The following is a 25,608-nucleotide window of genomic DNA, read 5'->3' as shown; positions in this document are numbered from 1 at the left end:
ACTTTAAATGACAACAATTTGTACGTCTTTAAATTTGAAAAATAAAATTTTGACTGTGAAATAAATTATCTCAATTTCAATTTTCAAGTGAAATAACTTTCCTACCAATTGAAACAATGCAAGTCAAAATGATCAAACACACACATAACCTTATCTAAGGTATTAGGGTAAATTCCATTAACATACCTAAGGTTTGGATTAATGCCAACTAAGTCCAAAACTTTTCAAAACTGACTAATTTTGTTCCTAAACCTGACTTAGGCCACATTTGGTACATTGTAGTGGTGATTATATAGAAATAATAATAAGTATTATAAGGAATGCAAGATGTTGTAATGAAATAATTATTACAATTCATTTGTTTGGTAACAACACATTAATACAATTCCTTGAATTTGATTTTAAAATTAAATTTACTAAAATATTCTTATTTATAAATTAAATTTACACTTTTGTGCATCTAGCTTAACATCTTTTGATATATAAATTGAACACTTTTATATTAATGTGTCTTTTTTTCAAATTAATAACTCCATATATGTTTAAAAAAATGAAAGAGTTTCATCCAAGCACAATAGCCTCTCTTCTTCCTCTTTTATGTTCTGCATAATCTCTGCATTTTGCTTCAAGTTCTTTGTTTTTCTTGACCAAAATTTCACGCTATCGGAGATTCAATTGATTGGACCATGACTTCAAACCAAATTACTCAACAAACTCATTTGCAAAGGCATCAATTAACCTAACACTACAAACACCGCCTTTATTATACTTTCCAATATCACCAACCTAATGTCCCTGAAACTTTAACAATACCAACTTCATTCAATGGAAACATCATAACACAAGCACCGTACTCCTACAAGCCTATTCCCTACATGATTTTGTGGGTGGTAGCGGCAAATCTAAAAATTACATACATGGGTAGCATAAGGAATTGACAAAAAACTAGGACTACCAAGCTGTTGTTTGTTCATCTAATATGGCAGAAAGTAACAGCAGAAGTAGAGAGAGCAATAAAGAGCTTGCAGTAGACCAGCTAAAAAAATAAAAATAAAAATAAAAAATTGCTGAAGGGAGCAGCAATAAGGGTTTTTTTTTTTTTGGAATTTTAGTTATAAGGATTTAAGAAATAGGGATTCAATACTTTTAATAGGGAATGCCTATTCCTTATTTTAAAGAATACTTATTCATAAGAAATTACTATTTCCTGTAATAAAAACATAACCTAACAAGTAACAACAAAATAGCTATTTCATTACAGTGGTTAATGGTTATTATAGTCTACCAAAATGCCCTTAGTCTCTAAACACAACTTTCAAATGTGATTCAGACACCCTCTTTTGCTAAGTGGGAAGAAAATGTGTGTATCCAACAACTAAAACATGCAATACATGACGTGACTGGATCGTAATCTCGTGTCATGATATTCTAAGGTGCATTTCTGTCCACAAAACTCAAGCCACCTTCACCTGCCTTAGCTGCTTTGAATTCATAATAACTGCCTTAGCCTGCTTCTTTAATAAGATAAGTAGAAAATGATGCTATCAAGCCTACATGTACGTAAATAAGAATAGCCAAAACATACTCAATTCTCCAATAAGATGATTGATACAAAGCTACAGGAATGCTTTCTATATGTGCTCTAAAATCAACGAGACTCCCAATCCTTCAATTTCTTGCTTCCTTTAGGTTTAGCTATAGGTGCATTCATTCCAGCCATTTTTGCATTGTATTTTGTGCGTAGAGGATCATTGTATGTCCACCTGCTCAACAAACAAACATTTGATAATTGAGATCAAGAATAGAAATGGGTAAAGAATATTCCAGTAACAAAACGTAGCATAAATTTTTTATTTTTGACTTCTCATACACACCATCAAAATATAGAACTGATGTAGCAAAGATTAACAAGAATCGGTAGAAAAGCAGATCAATATCAAAAGTAAATGTATATACGATATAGCAATTACTAATGAATGAAGAATAATCAAAAGATAAAACTTACGGGTTGTCCCAGTCGGTTGTATCCTCATTGACAAGATGAGTCCATTTTGTCCTTCCACTACGACCAAAGTGCTTGACCTGCATGACCTTGGGCAATATTGTCTTGTCCATCTTATCTTCTCCAGTTGGGGCAGAGAAATCCCGAGTGTAAATATTATCTGATCCAGCAGTTGCAGCAGTGTCGTCAGCATTTGACTGGAAGAATACACCCTTGTGGTAATATTTCTGCATGAACCTCCATTTCTGCTTTTGTGGCGCAGCAGGTTTTGGATTCTTCCTCTCCCACTCCCTCCTCTCTTCCTCTGTCATGTTTCTCACCCTCTCAATCTCTTCCCTCTCCTTCAACATCGACTCACGGTCATCCCTATCCCTCTTGATCCTAGCAATCTCCCTCACCTTCCAAGCTTCATACTCCTCTGCCTCATTCACTTCATCATCGGTATCCACATCAGCAATATCTGCCTCCATTTCCAAATTCCTCTGAATCTCTTCATCTTTCCGGATCTCCTCAACCACAATCTGCTTTGTCTGCACCTTCCTCTCCTCCAATCTCTTCTTCTTTGATTCCTCAAGGGCCCGTTCCTCAGCCTCAAGACGTTCCCGCTCAGCAATGGTATCCCTCTCCGACTTGGGAACAAACACAGGCTTAACCATTGCAATACCCATATGCTCTTCCTCTGAGTCAGTCTCGTATTCAGACTCCTCTTCCTCCTCTTCCTCCTCCTCCTCCTCTACCTCCTCCTCCTCTTCTCCCAAAATTGCAGCCTCTTCCTGCTCCCTCTGAAGCAACTTCTCCCTAATCCTCCTCCTCCTTTCCTCCAAGGCATCCGCATCATCCTCCTCCATATCCAACTTTTCCTGCATTCTAGCTTCCTCTTCAATTGTCGAAACAATCTCAGCCTGTCTAATGCGGCGGTGATCAGCTCTCACTTCCTCGCGATCGTCTATCCTACTCTGAGCCAAACGCCGCAGCCTAGCATCATCCTTCCTAACAATATTGGAGTCATCCTGACGACTCCTCGGGAACGCTTGTTCCAGAGCAACATCTCCATCTTCATGGGCAGCATTAGCAGCCTCATCATCATCAGCCCATTCAGGTGCTCTACCGGGCCAATACCTTTTAACTTTTGTTTGCCCAATTTTCCCTCTAAGCTTATCCCTAATGGCAATTATAGTATCGCTAACACCCGCTGTCACCGACATTTTTGTTCCCTGTTTCAAATATCCTAAGTTTATCAGAGTTTCAACCCTCAAAACATTATTGACATTTACTAGGTCTGCTGTTGTAATCCCTTAAAAGTGAAGAATTTTAGTACATGTTTTGGCCAACGATTGTACACAAAATAAATAACCCAAATAACAACTTGATAATCGGACACGGCCGGGACACGGCCGGGACACGGCGGGGAGAGGGGAAAAAGAAAAGTATTAAAAAAAAAATCCTAACCTGAAACGCTGCGTTTTTTGAGAGTATCGCTTGCACCCAAAATCAGTTTCCTCTCTCTCTGTCTCTCTAGATCTCTCTCCTTCTCTCAGTCTCAATCTCTCACGCCGATCTGCTCTGGCTCTTCTTCTTCTTCTTCTTCTTCGGGAGAGCTGATCAACCGATCTTCTTCCCTCTTTCTTCTTTTTCTTCTTCTTCTAAATATATGCCTTACATATTCTACCGTTTTCCCCTTTTGCCCCACAGGTTTTTTTTTTTTTTTTGGGTGACGTATGCCGACTGCCGAATGGAAAATGAGTAAATACCATTAATTTTAAAACTATGTTGCAAAACACACATTTTTTCAAAAAAAATATTTAGCAAAATGTCTGTCTTAGAACTTGATTTTGTTAAAACTCGATATTCTCGTGTATTTTTAAGTAAAACTCGACATTATCAATATCAAGGAAAATTTAAGTGGCAAAATATGCATAAAATTCGACATTACTTATGTTAAGTTTCACCTGTAACTCAATTTTATTAAAATTGAGTTTGAAAACAACAAAATTTTATTATATACTTTGGAAAGAGGGGTATTTTGCTACATAATTTTATTAAGGGTATTTCCTCATTTTTCCCTTAATATTGATTAATAAAATAATAAATATACAACATAATTTTTAATTCTTTTATAGGTAGACAGTAGACATGTATATATATTATTAGTGGTTAGGTTTTAATATTCTTTTTAAATAATTTTTAATAATATTTTTAAAAAAATTATTTTTGTTATAAAACAAATTTTATAAGCATTGAATATATATATTAATTAATTAATTAATTAATTAATATGCATGTTTCTATTTACTTACAGAAAATTTTAAAAACATGGAATTGCTTAACCAGTTAACCTTCCACTTAGCTGAGTGTAATAATTAAATAATTGGATATATCTGCTAAACAATAGGTGAGACTTTCATTCATTTTTCAAATTTAGAGAGGGAAAGAGTTTAATTAAGTAAATAGATAAACTAGACCCAGATTCTTTTCTTTTGTGATATATATATATATATATATATATTCTTTCTAGGCATCCAAACAGGGGGAAAAAAAATTTCAAGGAGTATTGAGGTACATTGATCTTTAGAGATGGAACTTGGTTCTTCCATTGAAGAATTTAGGAAAGAGGGCTTGCTTTTGACTTTTCAGGGAGTGAATGTAGTTTGGGGAAATTAGGATTTAAGTACTGAACGTACACACAAGGCTTGGATTTCTGGGGCAACCATATGGGTTCTTTTAATCTATGAGGAAGATTGAGATTTTTTTTTTATGAGTTTTTTTAAACCTTTGGAGTGATTTTGATACATGTGAAAAGTTGATAATGTTAACTATGAAATTGTTTTAATTGTGGGTTTGTTAGTTGCATGTCAATTGTTTGAGATTTTACCTCAATGAGTTATGAGGTTGGACTAAATTGACTTGTAGTTGTTTATTTGATTTGAAGTTGGATTTTGTGATACATATAACAAGTTTTAGAACTTTGAAAGTGATTGGATGTTGTGATAATTGATTTCTATAAGATGTAATATTCTAGTGCTTGCCGATCTAAGTAGTAATTTTCTTTAGGGTAACTTGAATATATAAAAGATTCTTTGGGGATTAAATCTCTTCTTTTCTTATATGTCTCAATTGAATGGATTATGTGACTATCTAACTTACTCAGCAATGTCTTACATGCCAACATAGCTTAGATATTAGGGTTAGATGCCTTACTTGGTTAAACTCACTTAGTATTTCACGATGGTGTACGGTGAGCAGATAAGTGAAAGAGTTAATTTATTTTCAATTATGAACTTCAACTAGTGAAATTTTAAATAAATAAATCAATAAGGTAAATCTCCATGTGAAACATTTCTATAACTTCTTGAATAGTGCGTCACATTTGATAGTGTTTTTGTCACAAGACACTTAAGGAATTACGGTGTCAAACTCACCAAAGGAAGATTGCAAAATCCATGCTAAACAATTACATCCATGATTATATAAATACACAAAAATCTTTTTAATTTACACACAAGAAAAAATTTGAAGAAAAAAAATGACGAATTCTCATCAACCCTATTTGATAGTATCACCAAGCACAGGTTTAGAAGCATTTGCTTGTGAATTCCCTACATCACCCATAATGCTTTTATTGGCTGATGATGAGTTGAAATAGCTAGTATCAGTTGCACCCTCACTGGTTACGTTGGTTATATCATCATATTTCCAATCTGTCAAATATCCTGGTCTTGAAGTTACAGTGTTCACTTCAATATCTCCTGAGAGCATTGCCACCACATGTGACATTGATGGTCGCAATGTTGGGGATGCTTGAGTGCACAAAAGAGATATTCCTATCAGTCTTTTTACTTCTTTCTCATTGAATTCTGATAATTTAGAGTCTGCAAGATCAACTTCACGGTTGTTTTCATGCAACTGCCAACCCTGAGAAAAGATATATATGTTTTCAGAGTAGCTTTACAATGTTGTGTACAAGTGGTGGCAGTGAGTGATACTTTTGTTTCAATAAGACAACTTTCTTCAGGTTCAGAATATAGTAAAGAAGTGGTGGAAGTAAGTAATCCAATTGTTTCAATTAGTCTAAGTGTTCATAATATAGTATAAAGGTATTGGTAGTGAGTATTCAAATAGTCTGAATTACAGGGGATCTAGATAAAACCCGGATGACCCTAAATTCATCCACAAGCTCATTTTGTGAATCTAATCAATCACTCCATTTTTAAGCACTCATTTAAATGTTTTAGACATAAGGATTAGTGATGAATTAAGATTGACATATACTTCAACATCAAAGAAAGTGTAAACTTCAAAACCATGATCACCTCAACATTATGAATAAATATGAACAAAAACATAACCAAAAAAAAAAAAAAAACTTATTTCTTTTCTTGAATTTCATAAAAATAACTTTGAAAGAGGCTGTTAAATAATGTTGTTCACACAAAAGTAGGCTCTTAATTACAAGCGTAGCTCTGGGTATGGAGATTCATTTCATTTCCTATTATGATGCAAAGTTGACTTATTTTCAAATAATCTAAATTAGCAATTGAAATTATTGCTTCCTTTGGACGTCCAAACTTTGTTCTTCATAAGATCCAAGTTTTATTTTTTTATTTAGAAAGAAAAAAAAACTTTTTATATATTTTGATCCAGCTTTTAATGATACTTCAACTTTTGGCAGAAGCAAAAACAAAAAAGTAGTTGTGGATGGATTGTGACTATCATGAACCCAAAACACGAATCCAAACAGGCAACTGATAATTTTTGAAGAACAAAAATCCATATAATTAAAGAAAGATAACAATCTCATATATGGAGCGTGAAAATATTGTTCATACCCATTCAAGAAGATATATTTTTTCTTCTTCTAAGCTTGAGTCAGAATTTGGCCTCCCACTAACAAGCTCTAGAGCTACAACACCAAAGGCAAACACATCAGCCTTCTCTGTAAGGTGCCCACGCATGGCGTACTCCGGTGCAAGATACCCACTACATCAACAATGATCACATGCACAGTTTAGTCTTAACATTACTAAATAATATAAAATAAAATAAAGAATTGTGTAATTCATAGGGACAAGGTGACAAGCTATGCCTATGCCTTTAGGATCTTACATGGTCCCTGCAACACGGGTGCTTATGTGAGTCTTTTTATCATCATAAAGCTTGGCCAAGCCGAAGTCTGATATCTTGGGGATGAGATCAGCGTCAAGTAGGATATTACTAGCCTTCACATCTCTGTGTACAATTTGAAGCCGTGACTCCTCATGAAGATAAGCTAAACCTTTTGCTACACCCAAGCATATATCAAAGCGTGTTGACCAATTGAGATTCAAAGGTCTTTTTCCTGTCTCATTCAAGCATATAAATTAAATTAACAATTGTATAAACAAATACATAAAAACACACACACACACACGCACGCACAAAGAGAGCAATAGCAAAGATACTTCACATACCAAATAATGCTTGATCAAGACTTTTATTCTCTAGATACTCATACACAAGGAGTCGTTTATCTCCCTCAATGCAACATCCATACAACTTCACAAGGTTACGGTGTTGCACAGCCGATATAGTAGCAATCTCAGTTATGAATTGGTTCTTTCCTTGGTGTGATGTAACCGAGAGTTGCTTCACAGCAATTACTCTCCCATCATTAAGTGTTCCCTATATAATACAAAGTACCAAACAAAATATCAATGAAAATCGTTTAACATAATTACTTATCTACACATGATTTTAATCTATTAGAGTAAATAGAAAAGGAGATATGTAAAAGAAAACCACACGATTATTTATACATTAAATTGATGAGGATAAAACTCAAAACATTGTAGTTGCTTAATGATTATTTTCACCAAGAATTATATATCCAGTCTAATCATTTTCAATTTTATATCTCATACCGTTCAAAGGAAAAGTATCATATGGGGATAAGATGACAAGATTACCCAACATAAATGATCTACCAAGCTCTAGATTGCTCTCATTAGGTCCAAAACTTTAATTGTTAGATTAAAAAACTAGCTTTCTAGACTGGTTTTTTCTCCAATGATACAAGCAAAGCATGTAGCAAGCTAAAAACTACCAAAGAGATAATCGTATGGAATATGGATCCCATTTCATAGATCAGGTAACAACCATACAAATGTCTGAGGGAAAAAAAAGAAAAAAGTTCCCTTTATTTGATGCTCCTAGCTAATAAACTAGTAACACAAATTTTTCTTGTTTACTAATGACTTCAATTATTTTGTCAGAATCTCCTAATACTAAAACATTTTGAAAATTCTTTATTCATACCAATTTTTTTATATATACAAGACAAGAATTCTATTCTAGCATAATCTAAATGTATATGTACGTGAAACTCTCTCTTAGAGACTTGAACCCCGGCCTTTATCCCTCGTACCTCACAAGTACTTATACTTGTAGAATAACTATCGCATTAATGGTGTGCAGTGGTTATTCATACTAAATTTGATTACTCTAAATGTGATATCCTCAACAAGATGTAATTACTTATCTAATGGTTCCCATTATTATCAAGTCTAATAAATGTCAGCCATAAATGGTTTTTTCTTGACCATTCCATTTTTAACAATCTATCTTAAACAAATACTCAAACTATAAACCATCCATGAGGATATAATGTTTTGGAATCATCAATTCAAGATTTGTTGCATAGTTTGTTTAAAGTGAGACTACTTGACTACTTAGGATATGCCCAATAATTTTTTTTTTAATTTTTTTTTTTGTGTGAATAAATTACATCATTTACCAAACACAAAAAATTTACAAGCCACAAACTTAAAAAAAAAAAAAAAAAAATTAAGGCATTATTTTAGACTTAGAAAAATGCACCATTTTGGACTCGTATAAGTAAACGACATTATAGGAAATATGGATGGATGGGGCTAATTGAAACTTTGAGAAACTACAAGGTTTTAAATTTAAGTTTAGCGTTTATTTGAAATCAACCACAAACTATAAGGTTTAAAATTTAATTTTCCCCTTTTTCATCAATTCATCACCCTTTATAAGTAGTTTGCTGTAAATGAGTGACTTGTAATTACAAATTCAGTTCTTCTTCTTTTTATTGATAGTTCGATAGTTGGAGGATGGGAGGATTTGAACCTTCAACGTCTCCATTGGAAATAATAGAAGGTGCAGATTGAGCCATAAGGCTCTTACCATAACAAATTCACTTCTTGAAATTGAGATATACATGAAAAATTGACATCATTTCACCATATTATGCTTTCTTTTATAAGCATACCAAGTGTAAATAACAAGTTGCATTGAAGACTGAACAGCCCTACAAATCTACGATAGCCCCCCCCCCCCCCCCCCCCCCCCCCCAAAAAAAAGGAACAAAAACCATTATTTTAAATGTGTAACCAGGCCAAATAAAGGAAAAAAAATGTGTTACAGATTTTATTATATTGCAGCTTAGAGAAGTGAATTTGGGAAAATGGCCTGAGTCAGAAAATAGGTTCGTTCATTTTTATTATGAACTTTGAATAATTTTTTTACTAATATTAAAGTAGAAAGATAATAATAGCAGAAGATGCATGTGCATTATAACTAGTAAAAGAAATAGAAAAGGAATGGATATGAGGTTAAGCGTCTTCATTTATTTATGGATCGATTTACTTTTACAATAATTGCAATTTCCAGCCTCTCGCCAATCACAGGAACAAGATATCATTGCATGAAGTGCTATGAAAATTCACAACAAAAAAGAAAAGAAAAGGTAAGAAACAAAAAGAAAAAGGTGATGTTGCAATCTGTGATTTGATTATTGTTATTGCTTGAATATAGAAATAGATGTATAGCAGCTCTAAACTTATATCAGACAATAATCTCTAAGGTAATCGCTTGGGTTCAGCCACTAAAGTTTTTACTTAGAATAAGGGCTTACCTTATAAACAGGTCCAAAGCCTCCCTCTCCAAGCTTATTATCAGGACTAAAATCTTCTGTAGCTGTCTTTAGTTCAGCATAGCTGAAAGTGAATGTTTTAGCATCTATCCCAAGGAGCTCTGCAATTTAACATAAACACAGGTTGTGCACTGAATCCGTTATCTAGTAATAATTGATTTGCTTGAGTGGTTTAAAGCAGAAAATGTAGCAACCTTTTCTTAAGCATCAACCACAAATGTGTTTTACTACAGAACGTTGTTGGATTGAAGCTGGAGATTGAGTAGCAAGATTAATATATGGAAAGTTTTCTATAGCCAGGGCTTCATTGGCCATGTAACTTATGTTTCACTCTACCCCTCTTTTGTCATGTCTTTTTTTGTGTGCATGTGTATTATTCCGAGACATGTATTATGCATAGAAGATGTTTCGGTAAAAATGCCTGTATAGATGAAATGATACACTGCATTTTGTACTTAATAAGGCTAATATGCAGCATGCAGAGGCCACCTCACTAATAGTTAGTAATATAGCATCACATAAAGGAAAGAGTTCCATTTTTCTAACATGTAGAGCAAACTGAATGAAGTTAGACAATTATCATGTATGGGCAACATGATTTTTGGCTTACCTTCATCATCATTGATTGGGGGTTTTCTTCTTCGAATAACATATAAAACCATGAAAACAGACAAAAAGCTCAAAACTCCAACACCAACGAGACCCACAATCAGACTGGTCCTATTCTTGCTGTTGCTTGGAGGGTTGTTACTAACAGTGGGTGTGAAATCTATACAAACGTAAGATAGTTAAGAACCAGTACATAATCCTCTGAGTTGCATCTACTGATCTATAGTTTTTGCACTTTATTACCTGGGGTAGCACTGATGGCTGAAATTGAAGTTCCATAAGTACCTTGAGCAGGTACACAGCAAGTCCCTTTTCCAGCCCAAAAGAGATGGATTTCAAGGTAGTTTTCTGATACCTGAACCTTATATACCTTCGAAACAGCTACGAAAGAGGCACCACCGGCTTCCTTTTGTATGTCAAAATCCTTTTCAAAAAGTTTTCCCTGGGGTAAAAAATTCAAAAATTAAGAAAATACACAAATTAGGATAAAGAGGAAGGAGGTAATTTATAGGAAAACTGGAGAGGGACCACATGAAAGGTTTTTTTTTTTTTTCTCTAAATTCTTATCATGATAATAGGCATATTTTGGACATGAAAATTATTTTGAGTTTTGGGAATTGATTGCAAAAATAGTGAAGTAATTACAGAGGTAACGGTTGTGCCATACTCAACTAAAAATCTGAGAAAAATAAGAATTAATTAGATGGTAAAAGAAAATCTGTGGAGCGGCCAAATAAGAGAACCTCCAGTGAGAAATTTTAAAATAATTAGATAGTCTCAATTGTAAATATGCCTCATATTTAAGGAAGTTTCTGCATTGATGAAATAAGACAGTCAATATATTGATTTGATATTAGTTTCTGCATTGCAGGGATTGTCATCGTAATCCCTAGTCACGGTCATGGTGTGTGATTTTATACTAGGGTGAAAAAACAATTTAGGCAATGCAAACCTCATTCAAAATGAAAACACTGTCATTCCAACACAATTCAATAATATGATGCAAACCTGGATATAAATATCAAAGACACGCCTCCCAAGACTTTTCCAAGTGATTCTGTCTTCAAAAGCTGTTTCGGCAAACAGGAGGTTCACAGTGTAGTTTCCATTCTCAAGCCCTAGGCCATAGTATCTTAATGATGAAGCAGATATTCGAGCTGTTTGGAACAGCTCTGGGTCTAAAGTATTCTTGAACTGAGATGACGAAGAACTTGTATACGTAGGACTATTGGTCCCACTAAAATATCCAACATTGCTAACTGCCCACCTGTCTGTGTTAATCACATAATATGTAGCTGGACCAAGTGTCTCATTATCCCTCTCATACACAATCCCTCTAGAAGAGGTAATCTGAGGACCACCACACTTTATTGAAAAGTTATAATCTGAAATCCAACATAAAAGAAGCAGTCATTGATGTGTAATCTCAGAAAAGGTCATTTGTGTGTTCATAAGCATGCTAATAATTTCCATAATGGACATGCTTGAATTTAGAAACCTAATCTATTCTAGTAGTCTATTATAAATAAACTAAAATGTCAGTTGAAAAATAGTTTAATTTATCTGTAAGTTGAATGTGTGACTCAGTGCTAATGAAAAAAGATTGACATACTCAAACACAAGCTTTAAATACTCTTTTAATTTCACCAGTAGAGGGCTCTTGCCAGAAGTTCATTGACCTTGAAATTTTTTTCTAATGTATATCGTGCTGCCATTATCAATTACTGAATACTGAATTTATAATGGAATATAGCTATGATGCATTGCCAATTTAGCCCTACAAATATTCATGTCTACTAAAAGTTTGGAATGCATCTTGATTTTACCATATCAATATTTTGTAAACATTTGAAGTTTTAGCACTTAGTATTCTTCGTAGAAACACCAGTCCTAGTGTATCCTCTTGTTCTTTGAACTTAATACCTACTAATGTTTTCAATCTTACAATCAAAAGTGAGTTTTTAATTTTACTTACATCTTCCAGTGCCTTGATTGCAAGGAAAACCCCGTTGAAGACAGTTCAATTCTGAAGGCAAAACACTAAGAGCAGAGAAGAAATGCACTTAGACAAGGAATATGGTGTTTAATGATACACATGAAACAATTGTTATTAAAGCAAATATATCTAATTAATATAAATATTCTTATTAGGATTAAGTTTTCACTCATGTAATTAGAAATGATCTCTCGGCAATATGCAAAATAAGCATTCTCTTAATAATACTAACCCATGATGAAAGAGGTCTGTTTAAATGAGTTATCAATGGTATTTTTCTAGTATAAGTTATTAATTGCAATCACAAGAAGCAAATATATTATGAAACCTCCATGAAGAGAAACGTATAATATTTAGGCAGAATTGGTATGTTGGGAGAGGGAGGGGGGGGGGGGGGGGGGGAGACCACTTAACTAATTGGGACTTGATAGTCCCCCTTTACTCTCCTAGGTATCAAATCAATGGTGATCATAGATTAGATGCTCATTTTACCATATAAATCTCAGTAAATTGCCTCTCAAAAATTCCAAAACATTTGAGAGGACAATGTACCATGTTGAAAGCATTGTGGCTATCAGATTCTAACAGCTTCGCCATTTTAAACTAGATTTGAAACAACAATTTGTTTCATTATGTTTAAACTCAAGCATTAAAATAAGAAAATATAGCACGGAGAAATTTACCTGCTGTTTGAACTTATTGTGAAATTGTTGGCAACTAAATTACTGCATGTTATATAGCATAGGATCTGAATGTCAGTGATTATTCAAGAGTAGCAGGTTATAGAATATCAGCAAAATAAATATAATATAAATTTTTTTCAAATACCATAGACACATACAGTTGCAAATTTTTGTCGCTGACCCAAGAAGGAAAGCTTCCCTCTAAATTATTGTAAGACAAATCACTGCAAGAATAACATAACAAGGATTTTAGATGCATAATCCATTCAATTTGTAAACAATCCATGTTCAATACTAAATTAGGCATTACTCTAGTGACACTGATGCTCCGAAATAAAATTTTGAAATCCAGAACCTCTAGTTTTCCATGTTTGCTGATGATTCAATGCTTGTTTATGTTATTAGCTACACATGGAAATCCATGAATCTAGCAATGTGTTACTCTTTTCTGAGACTATAAGATAAGGCCAGCATAATTAAGCAGTGGTGATACAGAATTTACACTTTTTTTTTTTTTTTTTTTTTTTTTTTTTTTTTTCTGTAATTTCTTGCTTCTAAATATACAAGAAATCACCCCCTCTTACCCCCCCCCCCCCCCCCCCAAAAAAAAAAGAAAGAAAGAAAGAAAGGAAACACTTTATCATTTTACAGTAATCACTAAATTATTACATGGAGATCAAATCTTTGATTAACCTGAGTGTGTTATAACCTCCCAATGTAAAAGCATCTTCTCCATATGATTGTTATAGCTCACTATATATAAATGTTCACTTGGGCCTCGTTTGGGAGGAGGGAATGGAATGGAATGGAAAGAAATAAAAAGAATAATTTTAGAATATTCTTCCCTTCCCCTTGTTTGGGAGTTTTAATGGAGGGAATGGAAAGTTCATTCCCTTGTTTGGGAGTTTAAGTAGAAGGGAATGGAATGAGTAGGAGGGAACACTCATTCCTCTCTATTCCCTTAAAATCTTAAATTTTCATTCCCCCCGAAATTGGGAGGAATGGGAGGGAATGGAATTAGATTTAATGATTTTTTTACTAAAACTCCCAAAATACCCCTGTATATTCAATTATTTATTTTAAAATAAGGGTCTAATAGTAATATTGTTATAAAATGAATCCATTCCATTCCCTCCATGTTGCTCCCAAACAAAATTACTTACATTCCATTCCTTTCCATTCCTTCATTTTAAAACATCCAATCAAGGTTACTTAATTCCATTCCATTCCATTCTTTTCCATTCCTTTCTCTTGCTTAAATACATTCCATTCCATTCCGTTCCTTTCCATTCCCTTATGATCATTCCATTCCATTCCATTCCCTTCCCTTATGAACTCCCAAACGGAGCCTAATGCATACAAGTTTAGGGATGTGGTACTCAAGTTTGAATATAACCCCCTCTCGACAAAAGATTGAATGTAACTCCTTGTATACATACGGCTAAGATTCAATCAACTAATAAGAGAGTTTTTCAATTAAAAAGCTAATCGTTAGACACCTCCATTTTCATTTTAAATGTTTCATTTTTTTTAAAAATTTAAAAATAATTATATTGAAACGAGACTACCTTGTGAAAATAATCACAAAGTAGCCTAGACTCTAAAGAAATACAAATGGAGAACTATCTACATATGGATCAAATCCATGAAAGAATGAATAGAGTTACTATTTGTGAGACCCGACACAAAAGACCACTCATAAAGAGAACTAATGAAGGATGCTTGCAAATGTGTTGATGTGCACTCCACATCTTCAAAGGTACGCCAATTTCTTTCCCTCCATGTAGTCCACTTCATTTTAAATGTTTCATAATATTGTTGAAGGAAAATAATGTCTTAGATACTTACACATTGAGAAGAGACGTGCTTTTTTGCGCAGGCACAATGTAGCTTAACTTGTTATTTCCAAGAAACCTGATAATGAACACAATAGACATGCTTCACTACAATAAATAATAATATTTGGATGTATAATATACAATTAAGAAAATGAGGTATATTACAGGTGAGAGAGCGAACTCAAATTGAAAAGCGAGACTGGAATCTGTCCTGTTATGTTGTTGAAGCTCAAATCCCTAAAAAAGTAAAACAATATTATTATTACTAGTCGCACAACTTTTCTTTTTGGGTGATCTCATTATTATTTTTTTTAAACCTTACATATAACTTTTTTTTTTTTTAAACCTTTACACACACACACATACACACACACACACACACACACACAATGTGAATCTTTACATATACCTTTAAGTAAACTTTATATATTCTACTTCATTAGATGCGTAAAACCATAGACTATTACTCCATAATGATCGTTGCTAATTAATTTTATATATATATATATATATATATATATTTTAATGATCTCATTTATAAAGCTTCTTACCATTATATATTTACTAACCAATGATTTGCATAATAAAGACGTTAAATGAGAGGTAGTATCATTCATTAGATTTTCAAAAAGTAAAATTATATATATATATATATATATATAAGGTTAAATGAAATGTCAAAAAAAGAATTTTAAATTTTTTAAATTTATTTCTTATGGAATTTATATTATTATTGGAGAACATCACTTTTTTAGTTATAATTGGAAATATGGTTTCTATGATTAAAGTTTGGTTAGTTTTAAGTTTAAATTTAGTACTATGATTGTATTTAATGGTTGATTATTGATTTATTTTTTTAAGTGAATGTAACAGTTTATTTTACTACACTATAAAGTTTTTAATATTCTCCATATGTACATCTCTATTTTATTTTTTACTTCTCCTTATAATCTCTTTGTTTTCCAATTAACATCTAATAATGATTTTTGATTTTTTTCTTTTTTTTTTTCTACTCTTTATTACTTTGTATTTTTATTTATTTACTCTCTCTCTCTCTCTCTCTCTCTCTCTCTCTCTCCATTGGCAACCTTTCATTTTCTAAAATTTGATGATGATTCTATGGCATTAAATATGCATTATTAGTTACTTTATGTTATATTTGGTTTAATATCCACATTAATTTTTTAATTAAGTGTTTCTAAATTGACATTTGTTTTGTATTCCATTTTTTTTTTTTAAAATGTATTGGGTGTGAGAATGAGTGTTTCCCTAGTATTACTCCACTTTATGAGGACAATTTTATTTATCAAATTTAAGTAAAATATTATATGTTTAATTTTTTAATATAAAAAAGGAGAGGAAATATAAATAATTTAATGATATGGGGGATGTAGCTAAATTTAAATGTTGAATAAAATAATATGAGAATAAAAAAAAGTAAAAATAAAATATATAACAATAAACAACAAAGTATCAAAAAAATGTTATGTAATATAATAACAATATTTTTTTTATATACTATTGTAAGGACTCAATTTGTAGCGACCCTAAAATGGTATTGGGTTCGCACTTTAAGGGCCCAAACAATATAATTTGTAGAGCGTGGGCTTGAAAGCTATTGGGTTCGCATTTTAAGGGCCCAAACAATATAATTTGTAGAGCGTGGGCTTGAAAGGCTAGGTCTTGGTCACCGGATGGTGGTTAGTTATGGTACTCATGGTGGACGCATAGAGGTGAGCTAAGGTTGTCCGTGGATCTCGTCCATGAAGCTTTATGTTCTTATTCGTCCTTTCCCTTTTGTTGGGTGCCCTGGTTTCAGACCCCCTTTTTTGGTGCATAAGCCTTTACATTATATAGCCATTCTCGGTTGATCCTAACCCTCCATCTGTTGATCAGGCAGGTACCTACTTGAGTACCTGTCCCATCAGCCGTCTCCCCCTACTTCTCTTAGTTGCAATAACCGAAACCACACTGTTCAGGAGTCTTTTCCCATTGATATGGCTAGGACGTTTGTGGGCGCATTCAATGCGGAGGTAACGTCTTTTCCTTGAACCACTCCCACTCCGTACCCCCATGTGAGTTCCATTCTACTTACCTTTTCTTCTGGGGACGCTTTGGAGGCTACCTTTGATGACATGTCACTCTTCCTTTTGAAGTCTTGGGATGCCGAGGATAGGGTCATCCTCGGCTGCATCTCTAGGCTATTTGGTCTTTCACTACCTGTCCTCGGCAACTACTCTCCTCGGCACGGGCCCTGGGTCCTAATGGAAAGTGGACTGGGTCATAAGTTCTCTGGCCCCACAATAGCCCCTTAAAATTCTGCTGTCCGGATCCTCGGACGGATAGGAGGGTTTTGATGACATCAGGCCTCTGTCAAAACTTGTCAATCCTTGTCACCTATCGGTTCCCGAGACTCTTCGTATGCCCGAGACACGTTCTTAGAGCCTTTGGAAGGTGAAACGTGTCTTCATTAAATGCGGGCAGCTCTGTGCTTCCCACATTCAACGGCGTGATGGTGATCTAACGATGGAAATTTCCTTACCTTTATGGGCGGGAAAATTCGTGCAGTTACTTTCGATGAGAGGTATAAATGATTTTTGGAACTGATTTGTCTCTTCACTTTTGCACTTAAGAGTTCCAGAGCATATATCCTGGGTTCATCCAAACTTTCATCCAAATTCAAGTCTATCTCCAGCACAAAAAGCCTGTCCGAGGCACCTTTCCTCTTTTCTGTAAGTTCTTTACCTTCACTAACTCGTGCTTTTTTCTTTTCTGGGTTTATTTTTCTCTTGTTCCTCTCCTTCTCCTGTCATCCACCGAGTTTTTTTAGTAGCTCTTAGAGATGGTTAAATTGAGAAAATTGGTTGATACTGAAAAGGCGATGGAAAAGTTCATTGCCGATTATAGGATTCCCCCCAACGTAAGTTTAAGGCACTGTAAGATGGGGGAGTGGCATCTTCTGAGAAGGACGGGCGAGGTGGTAATTCCCATTCTCGCCTTCATAGAGGGGGGTATGAGAATCCCCATGGGGCCGGTAATGAAGAGTTACCTTAGGCATTTCCGATTAGCTCCCACCTAGTGCGTCGCCAATATGTTTAGGATTCTGGGTTGTGTGGATGCCTTAAACGAAAAAATGGGGGTAAGACTAACCCATCATGACGTAAATTGGTGCTACAATCTCCAAAATTTGAAAGGCAAATTCTACTACATGAAGACGAGAGACGATAGGGTTCGGCTAATCCAGTGCCTCCCCGACTCCAACAAGGGGTTGAACAAGGAGTTTCTTATCATATCTGGGGAATGGCATGATGACCTTCCATGCCCAATGGTGGAGGGAGAACCAAGTGGGGTATAGAGAGTAGACGGGTGCCAATCCTTTGCGCCATTTTAATTTGGTGTGGTTCGGTTACTAACCATGTACATGCCTCTTTTTGCAGATCCAAACGCCTTTCACCGACACTTTCATCTGGTTAACCGAGTTGATTTGGAGACTGTTCTTCAAGCGGCAGTTTTTGTAAATGACGAAGATGGTCAAGTCAGAGCCGCTCACAAAATCTTAGGGTACGATCCCATTCAGAAGTCATTTTCCGACCTAAAGCACGTGGTCAGCGCTAACCATCCTCGGCTTTTGAAAATTACCGTAGTCGAACAAGGGTTTTTGATCTCCGAAGGATCTCTTATCCCAGAGAGCATCCCATTGGTGGACTCTTCATCGTCTCATCAAGCAGCGGAGGACGAAGGTAATTTGGGTCTGTCCGAGGAGGGTTTTGGGGCATTTGACCAAGCTGACCCAGCCGAGGATCCTTCTGGTGATTTGGGTGACCCTGACTTGTCCGAAGCGGAACTGTTGTCAGTAGGAACATCCTCCCGAGTCAAGATAGGTCTTAAGAGAAAGCTCCCGACCAGCTTGTTCGACCTCATCGAGGGTCAGCCGGGAAAGGGTGCACAGGGAAAACCGCAATCCAATGCTCCAACTCCGCCACCTTAGCCCCAGCCCGTCCAGACTAGGTCCTCCTCTACTAAGTCGCAGCCACAATCTCCCCGTCCCAAACTTCCTGCTCCTCCCCAATCAGCTCTGCCTCCTCGGCCGGAACCCACTGACTCAAAGAGAAAGAGGAGTCCCAAGGGTAAGGAACTTATGGATGGGGGAAAATCTCAATCCTCTCAGGAGAGGGACGAAGCCCCGCGAGCTTAGAAACAGTTAAAGATTGGGCACCAAAGTAAGGGGAAAGGGGTCGAAGCCCAATCCGCCCCGAGTGCTTGGCTTCCCGCCCCAATGCTCTACGGGGAGCCATTGCTGGAGAACGCGTCCATGAGGGACCTTGGAGACAGCAGTGGCGGTTATGTGGCCGATGCGTTAGGGAGGACCATGCTGCTTCCTACTGATATGGAGGAGTTGAAGAATATGAGGTTGCAGGAGGTTTTCCTCAGCGCGAAGAGATACCTCGGTATGGTAAGACTCTTGAAACCTAAGACTCTATCAATTCTTGCTCCCAGATTTTCATTCACAATATACTTATCTCAATTGGCAGGCTATCCAGGCCACCTATAGGATGGAGGAAGAAGTTAAGGGGCAGAGTAAGGCCGCCGAGGTTGAGTCACCAAACGCATAGATGCTGCGCGGACCCTCAAAGCTTCCGAGACTAACCTCGCGAAGGCTAGGGAGGATTTAAAGGAGGCTGCCCGAGCCAGGGATAGTGCCGCGGCAGGTTTGACTGGTGCTTAGAAACAGGCCGAGGAACAGACAAGGCGCCTACTCGCTGCCGAGGAGCAATTGCAGATTGCTAAGGAGCAGATCAACGATTTGAAGAAGTAACTGATCGAGGCAAATAATGCTAAGGGCATGGCGTAATTTGCCAAGGACGAAGCTGTGAGGGCCAAGCAGGAGGCTGAGTTTGCTAGAACTGAGGCCGAAGTGGCTAGGGACAAGGCCGAGGAGGAGGGTTACGAGGCGGGGGTGGCTGAAACCCAGGCCTCCCTTAAAGTTCAAATTCCTAAAGTATGCAGGCTATACTGCTCCCAGGTTTAGGAAGAGGCCCTCAAACGAGCTGGGGTGGAAGCTTCGTCCGACTTGTGGAAGGCGGAGAGCATATTTTATCCTCCAGCCATCCGTGAGACCGCCTCCGCCAGCTCCGAGGCTACGAGCGATCCACACGAGGTAGGGGTTGCTCAGTCAGAAACTGCTCAGATCATCGTCCCTCCTAGTGAGTCGACTGAAGGAGGAGAGCCTCATGATGCAACGGAAACACCTGGAGGTCTGAATCCCGAGATGCCTAAAGAGGGTGCCGAGCCTACGGTCAGTGCTCAGATCTCTGGTGCCGAGGAGTCAGCCATCTTTGTTCAGCCCCTACAGGCAATTCCCCTTACTGATGTCCCCAAGAGTATCAAAACCGATCCTGCTCAACCTTCCCAAGAAGGGGATGACTCCCAGGGCCCCGAAGCTAGTCCTGCTCGGCCTTCCCAAGATGTGGCCAAAACGAAATTGAAGAAGTAGAAGCCCTGGCCAACCTTTGTATTTGTTTCTAGTTTAATTATTAACTAGTTTCCCTTTTGTTTTGAAAACTTTATAGTTTGCTTGTAGTTGAACTTATTGACCACATATATGAAATTCTTTTGTTCCTTTTTCCTTTAAATTACATGTTAGTGACTCTTGCCGATACTTACTATTATTACGAATCTCATGATTTTTGAACTAGCTGTCTTAACATGTATGAATGGTTGTGCATATGATATATTTGAGATCATATCTCGGAATTCTAACTTACCCGCGCCTATGGGGCGTTGAACTTGTGTCTGAACATACTTTTGGGGAGATAAAGGCATCATCCGAGATGTCATGTGTGTTGTTAGGCCGAGCCGGGTATCTAGATTTCCTTTGAGTAGTCGGTTTCCCCATAGGCTTGAACTTAGAATTTTCTTTAAGTAGTTGGTTTCCCCATAGGTTTGAGTCCGAGAACCATGCAATACCTTGGTTCTGTCCAAAACTTAGAATTTTCTTTAAGTAGTTGGTTTCCCCATAGGTTTGAGTCCGAGGACCATGCAATACCTTGGTTCTGTCCAAAATTTAGAATTTTCTTTAAGTAGTTGGTTTTCCCATAGGTTTGAGTCCGAGGACCATGCAATACCTTGGTTCTGTCCAAAACTTAGAATTCCTTTAAGTAGTTGGTTTCCCCATAGGTTTGAGTCCGAGGACCATGCAATACCTTGGTTCTATCCAAAACTTAGAATTTTCCTTAAGTAGTTGGTTTCCCCATAGGTTTGAGTCCGAGGACCATGCAATACCTTGGTTCTGTCCAAAACTTAAAATTTTCCTTAAGTAGTTGGTTTCCCCATAAGTTTGAGTCCAAAGACCATGCAATACCTTGGTTCTGTCCAAAACTTAGAATTTTCCTTAAGTAATTGGTTTCCCCATAGGTTTGAGTCTGAGGACCATGCAATACCTTGGTTCTGTCCAAAACTTAGATTTCCTTTAAGTTTGGGGGGATTAGCCCCTCGGCCAAGGTGTGGGACGTTGATCTGACGTTGGAAGCCCCTAGAACCGTCCGCGCTACTGACGCTTCGAAGCATAGCCCCTAGTGGAACTTTATGTTAGGGCACAACAACGGGCAGCTGGAAGTGATGGAGGGACTTTCTCGATCCACCGCCTGTGCCAACACACAAGCCCTCCCCACAGACGGCGCCAATTGTAAGGACTCAATTTGTAGCGACCCCAAAATGGTATTAGGTTCACACTTTAAGGGCCTAAACAATATAATTTGTAGAGCGTGGGCTTGAAATGCTAGGCCTTGGTCACCGGACGGTGGTTAGTCATGGTACTCATGGTGGACGCATAGAGGTGAGCTAAGGTTGTCCGTGGATCTCGTCCATGAAGCTTTATGTTCTTATTCGTCCTTTCCCTTTTGTTAGGTGCCCTGGTTTCAGACCCCCTTTTTTGGCGCATAAGCCTTTACATTATATAGCCCTTCTCGGTTGATCCTAACCCTTCATCTGTTGATCAGGCAGGTACTTACTCGAGTACCTGTCCCATCAGCCGCCTCCCCCTACTTTCTGTTAGTTGCAATAATCGAAGCCACACTGTTCATGAGTCTTTTCCCATTAATATGGATAGAACGTTTGTGGGCGCATTCAATGCGGAGGTAACGTCTTTTCCTTGAACCACTCCCACTCCGTACCCCCATGTGAGTCCCATTCTACTCGCATTTTCTTCTGGGGACGCTTTGGAGGCTACCTTTGACGACATGTTGCTCTTCCTTTTGAAGTATTGGGATGCCGAGGACAGGGTCATCCTCGGCTGCATCTCTAGGCTATTTGGTCTTTTACTACCTGTTCTCGGCAACTACTCTCCTCGGCATGGGCCCTGAGTCCTAATGGAAAGTGGGCCGGGTCATAAGTTCTCTGGCCCCACAACTATTTTTAATTCTTTATAATGCAATATGATAACATTCAACAATCAAAGTGAACAAAAATATTTAAAAAAAAACATAAAATACAAAACTAAATTGCACCAACCTAAAATAAAGTTATAAAGAACACCAAAATTTATCGACCTAAAACAAATATGCAAGAAAAAAAATCCACCAAAAGATTGAGAGAGAAAAAACTTTTTTGTGAAGGAAAATTGTGCATAAAATGGAAGAGTTGGTGACAAATTTATGCTAAGAGGATAATAATAAGAAGAAAAAATAAATAAAAGGAAAGAGTAAAACGGGTATTAAGGTAGAGGGTTTGGGGAAATGAAAAGGTAAAGGGAATGAGAGAGGTTGGAGAAAGTGTGAAATATTAAATTTTCAAATTTTATAAATAAAAGAGATGAGAAAATATAAATAATTTAATGATATGGAGGATCTCATCTCATTTCAATGTTGAATGAAGTTAGATGAGAAGAAAAAAAAAAAGCAAAAAAAAAAAAAAGATATAACAATAAACACTAAATTATCCAAATCATGCTATGTAATAGAAATAATATTATTTTTTATATACTATTTTTAATTCTTTATAAAGCAATAATAGGATAACATTTAACAATCAAAGAGAACCAAAAAAAAAAAAACTTTAAAACACTAAAATAAATCTCATCAATCTAAAATAGAGTTCTAAAAACACAAAAATTTATTAACCTAAGGCAAAGATGCAAGAAAAATAAAAAATAAAAAATAAAAAAATCCACCCAAAAATTGAGAGAGAGAGAGAGAGAGAGAGAGAGAGAGAGAGAGAGAGAGAGAGAGAGAGAGAGAGAGAGAGAGCATTTTTATGAGGGAAAGCTATACAAAGAATGAATGAGAGGATGACAAATTTATAGTAAGAAAGTGTGAATAAAAAGAGACAAAATAAAGGAAGATGAAGGGAAAGATGAATAGTGATATTAAGGTAGAGGGTAGTGAAGAGATGAAAAGGTAAGATAAGGAGAAAGGTTAGGAAAAGTGTAAATATTAAAAAAAATAAGTGAATGTTAAAAAAATTATAGGAAAATTGGAAAGAAAAAAGGATAATAACGTGAATGCTGATGTGGCTTAACTGGAGCGTTGTAACAATAAATGCTACGCTTCAGCTTTTATATATATATATATATATATATAAATGTATTGAAATCAAAGCTATTATCACATAAAATTAGAGCCAGTAAAATATAAGCCAGATACACTATCCCAACAAGAATAGGATGGAGAAAAGATAGGAGAAGCTGAAAATAAACAGGATGGGTTCAAAATACTATGAAGTGGCTCCTTATTCAATTACAAACAGGGTGAGTTCATTTTGTAAGCCATGAGAAAACTGATAACTATATCATTTAATTTTATTAGTATTTATCATTTAAATTTTATTACAGGAACCCATATAAATTTCTTTCTTCAAGTTGGGGTTGTCCAACCTAATAAATAGTAGAGATGTTCTTGGTTCCACTGCTTTGAGAAACAATCAAATTCAACCTAACACATTTCCAGCCCACAATATCTAAATAGTCACCCACCAATGGGCATTACTTACAGCTGTGTCAACTTTAGGTATTCCCCTATATTGGATGGAATTGAATCAGAAATATTATTATTCCTCAACATCCTGCAATACATGTAAGTAAACCGTTATACCATATTTTGGAAGATCAAAATAGAAGGAAAGAAAACATGTATATTCATCATTAGGAATTTGAAACATGGCTGCTTTGGTGTTTTCTTACAAGATACTTAGAGATTTCATATTATTTATAAATGCCAGTGAAGAGCTCCCATTAGACAAGTCACTTATTCTCCTACAATAATATCATCCATGAGATTGTTAGAACTCTTCATACTTATTCTCCTGCAAAATACAAATAAAAGTAACCAAGATATTCAAACACTCACAAGTCTTGCAGAGATGTCAAACTGGAAAATGTTGAGGGTATTGGACCTTCAAAAGAGTTTCCTTCAAGCCTCCTACAAAAGCATTTTGGATTAGTCAATCATAAATTGTGCACAAATGCATCTTTTCAGTAGAATGTAAAAGTAAACGCTAAAATTTTCTCAATCAGAACTCTTCAAAAAACAATATTTCACTTTGACTTTGTAATAAATATTGAGCCCTATTAAGCATGATCTAGCAAGAAAAAAATAGGATAGGGTTAGCAATATCATCTTACAAGGTAGTAAGCTTTGACCAATTCCCTATGAAGTCAGGTATCCTGCCTGCTAGCCTAGTGTCTGATGCCCACCTGAGACCACAATAGGTATTTTGCTCACAAAATCTAATCAAAATTTTTGGTTTTTATATTTATTATCATGTAAATTTTAGAAAGTTTGCAGTTCAGAAAATAAGTAGTAAGCCAGTTCTTACACTGTCTGGAGGCTTTTTAAATTAGCAAATGTTGAAGGAATCTCACCAACAACTCCAGAACTATCAATGTAGCTATCAAGGTAAATAACTTACATGAATAAACTGATATTTGATATCCCATCCTCAGCTCAAATAAAAATTTAGGAGTAGCAATTAATAAATTTAATTAATGATCAAAGGATAGGTCTCAAGCCATCATTAGATTATTGTTTAGGTTGCTAACTTGTCATTTTGGAACAATTTTCAAAATTTCTTAGGAAGTATATACAAATTAAATATAAAATTTATTGTGATTTTTGGCACCAAACACAATAGCGGTATCATTTCAACATATCATTTCTGGCTGCCAATAGTAATTGACTCTATCATGTAAAATATATCTTTAAGAATTATAATTATATTTCTGGGATAAAACATATAGTCTTGCATATGCAAAACCTTGCAATATGGCATATAAGATTTGTTGTCACAAAGTTTTTATAATCTTGAGCCACAGACATGATATTACTAGAAGCTTTACTAGAACCATTTCCAAAGTCTGCCTGACCTAGCTATAAAATACAATCAAATAAATTTTCAGAAATTACATTGAAAATGGAATGCTATATTGTACTAGAACTTACAGCTCTTGTAATTTCACTAAATTCCCAAGCTCGGACGGGAGAAAACCGGTGAAGTTGTTTGTCCCAAAAGCCCTACAAAATTAATAAGAAAAAAAATATATACGAATTATAAACAAG

The 25,608-nt window shown here is 35.9% G+C and overlaps 2 protein-coding genes across 2 annotated transcripts; both read right to left on the bottom strand.

Moving 5' to 3' along the window:
* Positions 1–1,233: 1,233 nt before the first annotated feature.
* LOC126720664 (uncharacterized) lies at positions 1,234–3,637 on the bottom strand. Its single transcript, XM_050423406.1, has 3 exons — positions 3,452–3,637; positions 2,006–3,216; positions 1,234–1,763 (listed from the first exon to the last, which is right to left on the bottom strand). The coding sequence occupies exons 2-3, from the start codon at positions 3,205–3,207 to the stop codon at positions 1,649–1,651; spliced, it is 1,317 nt and encodes a 438-aa protein (XP_050279363.1). The 5' UTR covers positions 3,208–3,216; positions 3,452–3,637; the 3' UTR covers positions 1,234–1,648.
* Positions 3,638–5,319: 1,682 nt separating this feature from the next.
* Positions 5,320–25,568, bottom strand: LOC126721439 (probable LRR receptor-like serine/threonine-protein kinase At1g56140; the record flags this gene model as incomplete). Its single annotated transcript, XM_050424471.1, has 19 exons — positions 5,320–5,914; positions 6,829–6,979; positions 7,106–7,337; positions 7,450–7,660; positions 9,915–10,033; positions 10,543–10,701; positions 10,785–10,983; positions 11,550–11,926; positions 12,517–12,581; positions 13,221–13,262; positions 13,379–13,444; positions 15,069–15,134; positions 15,224–15,295; positions 24,044–24,115; positions 24,234–24,305; positions 24,400–24,471; positions 24,675–24,746; positions 24,869–24,940; positions 25,492–25,568. Coding segments are annotated over 19 exons (2,565 nt in total), but the record flags the coding sequence as incomplete, so codon positions are not given.
* Positions 25,569–25,608: the final 40 nt, after the last annotated feature.

This window comes from Quercus robur, chromosome 4 (assembly GCF_932294415.1).
Source record: "Quercus robur chromosome 4, dhQueRobu3.1, whole genome shotgun sequence".
NCBI classification, from domain to species: Eukaryota; Viridiplantae; Streptophyta; class Magnoliopsida; order Fagales; family Fagaceae; genus Quercus; species Quercus robur.
The sequence above is the reverse complement of the archived record's forward strand: the minus strand, read 5'-3'. Positions and strand labels throughout refer to the sequence as shown.

What these genes read in the sequence shown, in the direction of transcription:
- LOC126720664 (XM_050423406.1), bottom strand. Translation starts at nt 3,207, where the DNA reads ATGTCGGTGACAGCGGGTGTTAGCGATACTATAATTGCCATTAGGGAT. An exon ending in ACAACCGACTGGGACAACCC is followed by an intron (nt 1,764 to 2,005) that starts GTAAGTTTTATC and finishes TTTGTTGAGCAG; the next exon opens with GTGGACATACAATGATCCTC.